This window comes from Dama dama, chromosome 14 (assembly GCF_033118175.1).
Source record: "Dama dama isolate Ldn47 chromosome 14, ASM3311817v1, whole genome shotgun sequence".
Taxonomy (NCBI): Eukaryota; Metazoa; Chordata; class Mammalia; order Artiodactyla; family Cervidae; genus Dama; species Dama dama.
Window position 1 is genome coordinate 75,988,902 of NC_083694.1, and position 13,150 is coordinate 76,002,051.

Here is a 13,150-nt window from a genome sequence, read left to right on the forward strand (position 1 = left end):
CGAGACAAGGGGTTAGCGAGGGGGATCGTGCCTCATTTGTTCCAGCAGCCCAGCCCCCGCCTCTCAGCCCAGCAACCTGGGCCTCCCCCGTCCACCTGTGACAGGGCGCCCGAGTTAAGTGGAGGGTGTCTCACTCTGATGGAACACCCACGAAGTGGAACCTTCACACAGGGCTATGCCCCCTTCTCCCCAACACATGCACACACACGCTCGCACAAGTACGCTCTGACATACTACAGGCAGAGAGGCCCGTGTTCCGTCCTGTCCCAGAGGCCTGGCCACTCCCCCGCGGTATTGCACACCCAGCAAGTCCAAAGGGGCCCTGTGCCCTCCCGGCTCACCCCCGGGACACACGCCTCGCCGACCCCACCGTCAGCACGTTCTCGCTGAGCCCCTACCACGTGCCGGGCTCTCCGTGAGCAGCCTGGCCGTCCACCCAGGAGTCCTCTCCGTCACCACGACCCGTGCTCACCCACGGTGGGTCAACAGCGCCGCCCAGGTGAGGGGCCGGCGGGCAGCTGGGGAGGGGGAGAGGACCCACAGGCGGGGAAGCACCATCCACTCTGCCTGCCTCAGGGCCCCCAGGCCCGGCCCTGGCTGAGTCCTCCCCAGGCACCTAGTCTCTGGTCAGACAAATTCAGCTGGTTCACAGGCATGCCTTAGGCACCCACCTGTTCCGGGCCGCCCCATGCACCCAGCACCGGCCCTGAGCACTGGGCAGCCGGGCCCTCCCTCACCCACCTGTCTCTGCTTCTGCCCAGGAACTGGGAACCGTGAAGGCCCCAGCAGATGGACAGGAACCGCAGGGCTCCGGGTAGGGCCGGACGGGTCCCTGGTGGCCAATGAGGCATCTGAGCTCAAAGCCCCGCCAAGCCCGGGAGCCAGCGAGGTCAGGAAGACAGCCCCGTCCTGCTGCGGTTCTGAGGCAGCAGCCTTCAAGCCCACCCGGGCTCCGTGGCGGAAGGTCAGACGGCCCAGGATGGTGCCCAGGGCCCGCCCAGGGAGGTCTGGTTCCCGCAGCCTTCCACAGGGGCTGGGCAAACACGTACACACATCTGATGACGACGACCTCCCGAGGAAACCAAGGCCGGGAGCGCACTGTCGGGACCTGGGGTTCAGGCCCAGGCAGGGGCGCCCAGCCCGCCCCCCGACTCACAGAGACTGCAGGCCTGGCAGCTCCCACAGCGCCTCCGCGGGGATCCCTCCCAGCCGGTTGTTCTGCAGCATCCTGCGAGGAAGAGAGGGCGTGAAGGACCCCGCCCACAGAACCCAGCCTGAGCCCCAAGCCATCTGTCCCCAGGGCTCCACAGGGCCTGGAGGGCGCCTCCAAGGAGCTTCGGGGACAAGGCGCCCGGGAAGACACCCAGGGCAGCAAGGCGGGAAAGCAGGGCAGAGCCCCCTCCAGCATCCTGGCCCAGAAGGACATGGGGAGAAGCTGCGTCTCCTCCCCGGGCCTCAGTCTCCTCTGCAGCTGAGAGCCCGCAGCTTCCCTGGGAAGGGGAGGCTGTGCCGGCCCCAGGCGAACGCCTCTGTGTGGTGTGTGTGTCTGCAGGGGCAATCTGAGGCACCCAGGTCAGCAAGCCAGCACCAGCCAGCGACCCCATCACACACGACCCCACAAAAGCAGGGACGTCCAGCCAGGCGCGAGCCGCTAAAAGGACTGCCCTCCTGGACCGGCCGGGCCGTGAGTCCAGGAGTGAGAAGGGGATAAATGAGGACCCCAACTGGCCCCAGGCCCCAGAGTCATGCTGAGAACACTGTCAGAAAGCCACTCCAGAGCCCTGGGGCCCTGGGCAAGGGGCCCACTCGCCCAGCTCTAAGCGGGGCCTGGGTGGCCACTGCCTCTGGAGAGTCCTTCCCTGCTGGCCTCTGGGGGGTATGTGGGGGGAGGGGAGGTCAGGAAAGAGCTGGGGGCAGGACGGTGCCCCCTCAGGCCCACACACCTGCCCTTTACAGATGCAGGCGGAACCTCCACCCTGAGGGCGCTAAGTAGGCGGGTGCCTTCCCCACCCCCCCCACCCCCCCCCACCCTCCCACCCCCAAAGCAGAGGCGGCCTGCAGGCAAAGAGCAGGCGTGAAGGCTTTGGGTGACTTCAGGGGGGGGTCTTAGGGGCGCCATTGGGGGTCAGTGGCAGGCTGCCCTCAGCTCCAGCCACTGCCCCCCCAGCCACCCAACCCGCTGGGCCGGCACCACGTCGAGGGGGCGGGACTGCAGCTTCGGGAAACTTTGATTAACTGCCTGAGGCAGGCAAGGAAGAAAGAGGCTGGTCCGTAAGCTGGAGAGTTACACACGGGACTGAGTCTCATCTTCTGAAGGCCCAGCAGATAGAGCCCCACTCTCCAATCTGGCCACAGGTCTGGGCCTGTACCGGGCATGGACCACCACCCAGCAGGCCTCCTAGGCCATGTCTGGCTTGGGGGTGCCCCCCCGCCCAGGGGCAGCAGCACTGGGGGGATCAGGACAGACAGATGGAGAGAGGAGGCAGGAAGCACTGAGGGCCGGCGCTCCCGCCAAGAGGAGGGAGGCAGGGACAAGGGACCGAGGCGGTGCCCACAGGCGGAGCAGGAGCGGGTCGAGGAGGGGAGCGGCCAGAGCCCCAGGGGCCAGGCCCCGAGGCAGGAGGGGGCTTAAGGGCTCGCGGGCCATCGGACAATGTGGAGCGAGGAGGGCGCCTGGAGGTGGTGGGGCTGCTGACCAGCTGGGAGCAGGGGTCTCCCGGGCCGAGCGGACAGGGCCACCCACCCGCAGACAACCTGGAGCAAATGAGAGACTCCTTTCTAGATGGGTGGAGCCCAGGACAGGCACGGGATGGGGTTTTAGACCTTCTTACACCTCAGTGACTGCCTTGTGCAAAGAAGGCCTGCAGGTCAAGGCGGGGCTGTGGGGGTAGCAGGGCAGGGGGCGGCTCACCGCTGCAGCGGGCTTCAGGCGCTCTGGGGTTGGCCCCCAGGATCCGCTTCGCCCCCAGCTCGGGACCCAAGGACCCTCCCCAGCCTGCCCTCAGACCTCCTGCATCCCGTTCCCACTTCCTTTCACCCACTCTCTCCCAGGGACGCGACAGAGCGGACAAGGTGAGTCGGGGACTCGGGTCGGGGAGAGGCTGCCTCCATGTCCCCTCCCTCAAGGAGGAAGTTCCTCCTGCTTCAAGGACACAGATGCCTGGGAACTGGAGGCAAGGATTCCGCATGCGGCCAGAGACTAGGGCCAGGGTTCGAGGGGAAGGGCAGTTTAAAAAAACCAGTGTGGAGTCTTCTGCAGAAACAGTCCTACTCCTCCTGGCCTGAGAGGCCTGAACCTGCCCTGGACCCACAGGTCATGTTCACGGTACACCACCGGGAGGCAGTCACTTCCTGACACTGTGGCATAAGCATCGGACAAGGCAAAAGCAAAGACCTGGAAGTAATTAAAGAGAAAGGTGAAGATAAGGAAATAAGCAAGTCAGTGGCAAAGCAAGATGCAAGCTACCAAGTTTCCATTTGCCCAGAGTCCTCAAAGCTGAGTCTCCACGCAACGTGGGACTTAAGACTTACAGGATTTTCAGGCTGCTGAGACCAGAGAACGCTTGTCCCGGGATGTGTGAGAGGCGGTTCCCGGAGAGGCGCCTGCAAACCGAGAGAAGGGCGTGTGATGCTGGCGGGGGGCTGGGCAGGGTGGTGGCCCTGCGTGAAAGTCCCGGGACGCGGGTGGGGAGGGTGGTGGTCGGACTGCCCTGCTACCTCACAAGGACCCCCACTTGCAGAGAAGGAAACCGAGGCTCAGTTCATAGTGTGTGGTGTCCCCCAGACCCGATTATCTTCTGGGCCACGTCCACCCACAGCACAGACCTGCCCACCCACAGCCTGCCCTGTGCTGTCCTGTCAGCAGGGGAGCTAGACGCGTGCGTCTCCCTGAGCCCCAAACTACACAGCCAACCCCACTAATCTGAGGCAGGAAACGGGATGTAGGAATGAATCTAACACTGTGGTCCAATCAAGCACTTCCACGTTTGTCACGGGTGACCACTGACTCTAAAAGTAGATGAGACGGACCGCTTTTCACATACGTCCCCATCAGGGAGCGTCTGTAAGGTGCCTGGGGAACTCCAAAGTCCCCATGGGCATCACCAGGACTCAGCTCTCAGAGGCCTGCTGACATGCGAGCTGGGCTGACACAGCTCAGAAGCTGTATTTTTTTAATCTCTCTACTGAGCGTCTCTATTTGACATTTATTGTTTTTGCTTTCATTCTGCTTCATTTTATTATTTTATTTCATCTTATTTCACTTTATTTCATTTTACTTTATTTCACTATTTCACTTTATTTCATTTCCCTTTTTATTTCATTTCACTTTATTTCATTTTATTTCACTTTATTTGGTTCTTTTTCATCTTTGTCGCAGAATGCGGGATCTTCATTTTGCGGCATACGGGCTTTTCTCAAAACTTACTGCTTCAAAGAAGGTGCTGTGATCTTTGGGGTCTCCACACTTGGGTTCCGTAGGAGGGCATTTTTGCTTGAAAATGGGCCAAGGCCCTCGGGGAGTGGAGGACAGAGGGCCAGCCCCAGCTCAGGCTGTGCCCGTTACCAGCCCGACTCTGTGGCCCCTGTCCTGCCATTCATGCTCGCCAGGTGGGCCCCCTCCGCGTCCTGGCTGTCCCTTCCCTTGAGAACTGCCCACAGTTCCTCCGAGAGGTCTCTCCCTGCTCCGGGCCAACAAACGTCCTGACACCGAGTCGGCATTGCAGTAGGCGCTGCTCGTGGGCTCAGGCAGGGGACGGTGCTCTTGGGGGCCTGTCCAGGGCTGGGTGGGGAGGGCTGTGCGGGAGGAGAGGGCTCAGCGTAGAGGTGGAGTGGTGAGTGTGTTTAGAACCAGGAGCCTGTGACCTGAGAGTTTAAGCGAAACCAGCAGAACCCCAAGATTGATGGTGGTGCCCAACAAGAACCAGCAGGCTGGGGTGCCAGGGATCAGGCAAGGAGGAGGGCAGGGTGGGAAGAGGGTGGCCTGGCTGCCCCGAAGAGACAGGAGGCGCTCGGGCCGAGGAGCGGGACTCACTCATGCATGTCACTAGAGCGTCAGACCAGCCTGCAGGCTTCCAGGCTGTGGGAAGGGATCAACCAGAGAGGGCTTCCTGGAGGAAGTGGGCCTTGCGTTGGCCCTGATGAGAGCAGAGAGACAGTGGACCTGCTGGGCTGGAGGGAAACTGGCTCCAGTGCAGGAGGGCACCAGGGACCGGCTGCCATGGAGCAGAGCTGGCCAAGGGGCTTGGGCCCGCTAAGGGAGGGTCCTTGAAGCAGCTCTTCTGGGTCCTGGGGAACCAGAGAAGGCTCGTGAGCTGGTGAGACCACCCGCAATGGGTAGAGTGTGTCAGAGAGGAAGCAGGAGTTGGTCTTTATGCACTGGGGCAGCCCCCAGCAGGGAGACGTCCAGGGCAGCGGCAGCAGTGGGAATGGGGACGAGGGGGCACTCACTGTGGAGGAAGAACCACCAGGACAGGGGAGTGGGCAGCGGCCAGACCCGCGGGACAAGGGCAGGTCAAGGACGGCCCCAAGGGAAGGGGCTTCCCTGGTGGCTCAGCTGGTAAAGAATCCACCGGCCACGCGGGAGACCTGGGTTCGATCCCTGGGTTGGGAAGATCCCCTGGAGAAGGGAAAGGCTACCCACTCCAGTATTCTGGAGAATTCCATGGACTGTGTAGTTCATAAGGTCACAAAGAGTCAGACACTACTGAGCGACTTTCACTTCTACTTTCAAGGAAAGAAGTGTTGACAGAAAGCTTGTCGGCTTCAGGGAGGTGGAGGCTCACGTCCGAGTTCCTATGTCCACGCTGCCCCCCCTCAGCCCCACGCCTCGGCAGGTGGCGCTGACCCCCTCTCAGAACATCTCCTTCTGCGGGACTCCCCCGCCCCCGGGAAGCCCAGTGCCCTGGTGTCAGAGGTCACAGTACCCCTCCAGCCCTCCCCTCCAGCCCTTCCCTCCAGCCCGGACCAAGGCCTCTACTCACAGCTCCTCTAGGAAGCGCAGGTGGCGGAAGATGCCAGGCCAGAGCTCCGTGAGATTGTTCATGCTCAGGTCTCTGCGAGAGAGAAGCGGGCCGATGAGCAGACCGGCGGTGGGCATGTCCCCCGGGCCCTGTGCCGTGCTCCCCGAGGCACCTTCCTCCTGCGTCCCTCCCCCCAGTGGGATGGGCCATGATGAGGGCTGAGGAGGAAGCTGACCCCCAACAGGGATGAGCCAGAGAAAAGTTCACAGAATGTGAGAGCAGGATGGGGCTACTCAACACGCAGGGCCCCTGTGGACATTTTATCCGAGACCTCAAAGGCTCCTGGAACCATCCCCAGACGGGCCAGTGGGATTCCACGGCCCTCTAGGCCTGCAGTCTCTCTCTGCTGCTGTCCCCCCACCGCACCCCCAGGCTCCTTCTCCTCTTCTCCATCCAGAGGGCCTGGCCCCTGGCACATCCCAGGGGACACGGGATCCTGCCAAGTCCCACCTAGACTAGCTACCCTCTCACATCATGAGAGGCCCTGAGGGTGGCTTCCGCGCCACACCTCCAAGGTACCCTGCACACAGAGGATCACAACAGGAACAGCCAGCATCTGCTGGAGGTCCACTCTGTGTCCAGCGCCAGCCACCCTTTATCCAAACAATCCTACTGAATTCTCCCAGCAACCCCAAGGTGGATACCAATGCTGCTTCCCTTTTACACTTGAGAAAGCACAGGAAAGAGTGCTGAAGTCAACTCTCTCCTTGACTTACCCACCAGACTAAAGGCTCTTAACTACTCTGTCACCTCATCCATAAAAATGGGGAAACGCCCCCAAAACCCTAAGGGTCCTTGTACGGATTAAGTGAGCCAGTGCCTACAGACTGCCTGCCAGACCGCGCACAGTATTTCCTCCACCTCCTGTCCCTCAGTGACCAGTGGGCAAGAGCTCCCCAGTCTGTGGGCCGGCCCGGCCCCAGCGTTTTCCTCCTAGTCCGGCCGGGGACCGCACGTGTGTGTCTCACTCCTGGGATTCTCAAACCCCAAAAGCAGCCATTGGCCTCTGTCAGCTCCCTCCTCCCAGGGATGCACTTTCACCACAAACCCCAGGGTCTCCATTTCCTGCAAGAAATGCCTGTGCTGAGGTGTGTGCTGGACACGGGGTGTGGGGCAGGGGCTGGGGACCCAGCCCCGACCCATGAAAAGGCTGTTGAGGCGCCAGCGTTTTATCCCTAGTAAAGCCTGAGGAAGGAAGCGCTCCGTGCGGGCAGAGGTGAGGCCCAGGCGAGCTGCCCTCCCGCCGCACCCGAGGCCCCACCCACCTTCCACGACGGGGGCGGCGGCCACGGAGCCGCGGGGCGCGCAGGGCAGCGGCGGGAGCGGAAGGCGCGGCCCGGGAGCCCAGGCACAGAGCCTTCTGCGGGTCCCGTCAGCCCGGCGGGAAGAGTCGAGGAGCCGCGGAGCCGGTACCCTTGAACGCGCGCCCGAGCGCCTCCGGACGTGCCTCCAAACGGGCTCGCGGGGTGTGTGACTCAGGCCTTGTCATTCAGCCGTCGCCCCGGGGGCCGCACCTCCACGGCTCTGAAGTGGCTCCAGGCCCCGCCCCCCGCCCCCGGGCCCGTCCTGAGAGCGGCCCCATTGTTCTCCCCAGGAGGAGCGGCCCGCCCCGCGCCGGCCCGCATCCTGCCGGGACAGCGCCCAGACCAGCTGCAGGGCTCCGGGAGGCCGGTGCCAAGGAGGGGGCGGGGGAAGCGCAGAGCTGTGTGGCGGCGCTGTGGGGGCGTGTGAGCCGCCGGGCACGCGCGATCCGCGGGGCTCCGGGGGCGTGTTTGTGCACGTGCACTGCGCTCCAAGTCCGCGCTCTCCAAGAACCCGCCTTACCACGACGGAAACCCTCTGGGGGACGCTGAGCCGTCTCGCCCCCGGGTTGAACCCTTCTTGGCTGTGACCCTGGGCAAGCGAGGGGGGCTCCGACCCGGCTGGGGGAGCGCAGGCTGCTCTGAGGCCGCTCGGGGCCCAGCTCGTGGGCAGACTGAACACCGACGCCACTGCCCGGCAGCTCAACGAGTGCCGGCAGGGCGCGCACGCACGCAGCACGCACGCACCCAGCACGCACACCTGCACACACCACGCACACGCATGCGTGCACGGCTCCCAGGATGTGCTTTACTCGGAAGCACAGGTTTGATTGAAGCCTGAACCCTCTGGCTGCGCGGCACCGCGTTCCCGCGCCCTGGGCCCGGCCCACTGCTCTCAGCTCGACAGCAGGGGCGAGGCTGGGTGTCACCCGCCGTGGGGCCTTTCCGCAGCAGCCCTCGGGGCCCTCTCTGCTCCTGGCTGGACTCGCCCGGGGCAGGGCCGGGAGAGGGTCGACGGGCGAGCCTGGCAACCTGTGCACAGGCGCGTTCTCTGCGCTGGACCCTGGGTGCCCCGGACCACCCGGGAAGCCGGGAGAGGCAGCGTCGCTGTGAGACCAGAAGGAGCCGGGGACTCAGGGGCAGAGAGACCAGCAGGACCCGAAACTAGGCCGGGTAAGGGTAGTAGGAGGCCCGCCGCCGGGGTCATCGGGCCGACACCCAAGGGCCCTGCGGGACTTGTTCAGTGTGCATTTTTCCTGTAAGCAGACGACCTGGTCCTGCAAGGCGGGCCTGGGAGGACTGTCCACACCGGGAGGAGAGGCCTGGACGCAGGGCCCATCTCTGCAGCCAAGTAGAGGGCGGCCGGAGTGACTGGGAGATGAGTCCCCGTCCCCTGGCGGTGTCCCCAGGCTGCCTCCTCTGAGAGGCCCTCCCCAGAGCTGAGCAGCGTCCTGCGTCCCGCGCTTTCTCAGGCTCCCGCGGGAGCGTTAGCTGGGCTCTTGCCCTGTTCCTCACACTGCCCTACCCACCAGCAGCCAGCTGCACAGACCAGCCTCCGGCCTGCTTGTGCCGTCCGACTCCCAGCAGCCTCCCTCTTCCCCTGTGTGAGACGGGGGTCCAGCTGAGTGAGAAACACAGGAGTCAGTAAACACACCAGTTAGTAAAACGCAGGGCCCACTCAGCAGGCCGTCTTCTTAACATCCTGTCTGGACGGATTATGATACCCAGGGCACGATACCTGTGACCCCGGCTCCTGCTTGGCCTCCAGGCCTGGGGCGCCTGGCACACAGTCTGCAGCACACACAGTGAAGGAGCCCAGCCTGGCCCCACTGTCGCTGGAGGCTCCGAACCAGCCGACGCCGAGTTGTCTCAGAGTTCTGCACGTTTCCAACAAGGGTATGACTCCAGCCAGGGAAAGAGCACCAGCCATCACACACACCACAGCACAACCTCAGGCGCTCCGGCTTTGCACAAACTCCTGTGAGAACAACGCTGTATTTTTAAACAAAAGGGCGATCGCTTCACTCTGCCCTGCCTTGGCTCCCTTGTTTGTAACACAGCTCCTCAGCTAGGGTTCGAGGAGGAAGTGGGCGGCCAGGGGTGGGGAAGACAGATGCTGATAGGGAGCGCTGGCATCTGACCTGGAGGTCACTGGGGGGTCCCCGTGGTTTCCAAGCCAAGACAAGGCTTGTGCATGCCAAAAGGAACTGGGGAGAGACAGGAAACCCAGAGGGTCATCAGCTGACCCAGTTAATTCAGGCGGTCAGAAGGGACAAAGCCAGGGAAGGAGACATTCCTAAAAGTCAGGTGAGAGGGGAGAAAGTAGATTTTAGCCCTGGTTTGTAAGGCCACGGAAGTCAGGGAATGGCGCTCACTTTGTCTCCTCCAAGCTACAGCAGATGCCAGAGATGTGCCGCCTGCTCAAGAATGCTGCATTTGGAAATCGAGGTTTGGCACCAACTTCAGGCCAAACCCTTATTTCCACCTCTTCTTGGAAAAGGAAAAGTGGTAGCTAGACCAGCAAGAGAGGGTGCGGGTGCCTGGGTGAGGGGTAGCCTCGGAGGTGGAGAGGGTCCCAGGCTGACCTGACCCTCAGCCCTGCAGGAACCCCTATGTGGGGGAGCCAGGCTGTCCCAGGCTCAGGGGACATGGCTGCTCTGCTGGGCAAAGTGATCAAGCTGGGTGGTCCCAGGGGCCTCTGCCCGGTCAGAGGTGCTTCCCTGCCCCAGTGGCCAGTGCTGACGCCCTGGGCCTCCCTGCACTGAGCCTGGAGCAGGCGAGGGCTCTGCAGAGAACAGTCAGGACAGGCCACCTGGGTGTCTGCTTCCCCTGTGTGGGCCACCCGCACACAGAGGTCAGAAGGACTCCATAGGCCCACTCAGGGCAGCCGCACGCAGCCCAGGAGGGTGGCGGGCCCTTCCGCCGAGATGGTTCAGACCTCCACCGCCTGCACTGACTGTTCACACTTCAGGTCATTAAAATTAAATCAGAGTGAAAATTCAGTGCCTTGTCTACACTGGCCACACGTGGCTAGCAGTTGCCACACTGGACGGAGCAGACATAGGGCGTGTCCTTGGTGTCCTGTCGGAGGTCCTGGGACGGCCCTGCCGTCAGCCCTTTTCCCTCCCATCTCTGCCCCCTGCCGGCTGTGTGACTCTGGGAGAGAGACTTCAGCTCTCCCGCGCCGTCTCCTCCCTAGGAAAGCTCACCCTGAAAACAACTCCGCACCCCCGCAGCTGCCCACTGTGGCCCAGCGCACAAGCCTCCTGGTGCAGGGAGCCTCCGACCCCCAGCTGCTCAGCACCCTCCAGCCTGTGAAGCACCTGCAGTGTATCAGGCCCCGCGCCACATGCTGAAGCTGCCGCTCCGACTGTGGGACCCCCTCAGGGCCCAGTCAGGCGGCACAGTGACACGAGCGGGCAGTTACACGGGCTGGGAGCGGCCACTGACCTCTTCGGGCTCAGCAGACTGTCACCCACTGTGGCGCGGGTCTCCCCACACGATGGCTGCCAGGACAGCCTCACCACACACGCAGCGTCCACGCAGGGGTGGGTGCTCCCTAGGCAGCCCTGACCAGGACTGATCGGAGCCAAGGGTCCACTCAGGGGTTCCCCCCTTGTTCCAGCCCATCTCAGTGCGCCCCACTCAGCAGCGCTGCCCTCCAGCCCCACCCTGACCTCGCCTCTGCCCGTCTCTGGAGGTGTGAGGTGGGAATCTGTCCTCCCTGTGGGCCGGGAGCCCCTCAGAGAGGGGGCGGGGGCGTTCCATCAGGTCAGAGCTCCTCCAGGGCGCCCAAGAGAAGGGGTGGGGGCAGGGGCAGAGCGCAGGCCAAGGACCGGGCAGCTCCTCGGCCAGCCGGGAGGCAGTGCGCTCTGTGTGCGGAGCAGACCGCAGCCCTGGGCCCCGCTTGTGGAGCTGGAGCTCCGGCCTTTGTTGCACTGGCTCAGCTGCACTTTATCACATTGACTCAGGCGGCTGTGTCCGGAGGAAGCTGGAGAGGCCCTGTATTCAGAGTCCCCCGACCCCCGCCTCCCAGCTGGATGCCTTCCTCTCGCATCAGGACCGCTGTCCCAGCAGCTGCCCTGGCCGCCTCTGTCCATCCCGGCCGGATGGTTCTCTAGTCTAAGCTCGAGTCTGATAGGAAACAGGGGACGCTGGACTCAGAGCACCAAGAGCCACCTCTGCAGGGAGGGACCGTCGTGCAGACGTGGATCAGAGCAGGGACCCTCCAAGGCCACCCTCAAGGCCCCCGCCGTGCAGGTGCCATCTGGGGGTGCTGGTACAGCCTTGGCCTCCTTTCGTCAGGCCAGGAGAGAAGTTCTTTATTTCCTTTTCAGTGCAGAAAGGAAGACTCGGAACTATCAAGTTACTGCCAGTCTAGTCACAGTAAGAGGCTTGGTTCTGCTGAGCCCAGCCGGGCCCGCGCCTGCCCCAGCCGCCCGAGGCTGAGAGGTGCACGGTGGGGGTGGCGGCTGGGAACAAAGGAGGGATTGGGCCTCTGGGTCCCGCTCACCCCGGCTGCCAGGACCGGTGGAACTTTCCAGAGCCCAGCCCTGCTGTCTCTCCCCGGGGAGGTCGTGCCCGCCCGCAGAGCCTCTCCTGTCCTTCCGCCCAGTGTCCCCAGCCCTCAGTCCCCGAGCCTGGCCCGGCGGATCCCACCGCGTCCCGTGTGGGTCGTCGCCTGTGTGCCACCTTTGTCCCCCAGAGGGGCTCTGACAACCCGCCCCCTCCCAGCTCCCGTCCGGGCCACAGGCTCGGGAGACTAGCTGTCAACTAGCAGCCCACAGAGGAAGGGGCCCCGCCGGACGTCCAGCTCGGACGGGCCGTCTCCCGAGGGGGCCGCAGTCTGTGGGCTCCGGGACACCGGGTCTGCCCTTGGCCTGTCTGCTTCCCAGATGCTTGATGTGGGCGAGCTGCGTTTCCTCCCTGTGTCTGACTTTCTGCACCGACAACTGTCACACAACAGCGCCTCTTCAGGGAGTCGTGCGGGGATCAGCCCTGCCCACTGGTGCCCAGCGTCCCACCCTCGGCTGCCCTCACCCCCGAGCCCTCGTCCGGAGGGGCCTCTCTGTGTGTTACTTCCGGGGACGCGGGAGGGTGCTCTGGGCCTGCCCTGCCCTCAGGAGCCACCAGCTGCCACTGCAGCCTCCAGAGAGTGCCGCCTGCCTCATCCCTCATCTTCCCACCTTTGATCTTCTGATCTCTGGCCAGGGTTCCCCAGCCAAAAGCATTCCTGGCTCCTGGCTGCTCCAAGGAGAACAAACGACTGGGCACCCCTGTCCCCCGGGCTTCCTTCTTCCCTGTGCTGTGGGCGTAGCCAGGACTCCTGCAGAGGCCCTGGGACCAGGAAATAGCCTGGTCCCTAGGGAGGGGGCTGTCTGGAGGGAAAGGGGGCATGGGAAAGGGCTGGCTCCTGGGCTGCCACTGGGTATGGCGCCCTGGGCCAGACAGACTGGAAGGCTGCCATCGGCCTCGTCCCTTGCTCTGGCACCTCACGTGCAGAGCTGAGCCGAGCTTGGGAGGTGTGTGTGCACACACACGAGAGGGGGCGGGCACAGAAGGGGGTGTGTGCACACCCTGCCCTCAGGAAGCCACACACAAGGCTGGAGGAAGCCCATGCCTGGGGACAGGACACAGGCAGAAAGGGCTTCCTGGAGGAAGGCCACGAAGGACAGGGTAGCCCTGAGAAAGCGGCCTGGCTGAGAGTGTGGCTGAGGCGCCACCAGGGCAGCCGGGCAGCCGCAGAGACGCTGCCGTGGGTTGAGCGGCGGTCCTCAGAGATGTGTGGGGGTCCTGATCCCCAGGACCTGTGGGAAAGGGTCTTCCCCG

The 13,150-nt window shown here is 63.8% G+C and overlaps 1 protein-coding gene across 1 annotated transcript in view; it reads right to left on the bottom strand.

Annotated features, from left to right (window-relative positions):
- The window catches only part of LGR6 (leucine rich repeat containing G protein-coupled receptor 6), a 78,398-nt gene that overhangs the window by 55,383 nt on the left and 9,865 nt on the right, over positions 1 to 13,150 (bottom strand). The window contains exons 5-7 of the mRNA XM_061159819.1: positions 5,982 to 6,053; positions 3,532 to 3,603; positions 1,157 to 1,228 (exon numbers count right to left, since the gene is read on the bottom strand). Of these exons, the coding sequence (XP_061015802.1) occupies positions 1,157 to 1,228; positions 3,532 to 3,603; positions 5,982 to 6,053 (216 nt within the window). The remainder of the gene's footprint in view (positions 1 to 1,156; positions 1,229 to 3,531; positions 3,604 to 5,981; positions 6,054 to 13,150) is intronic.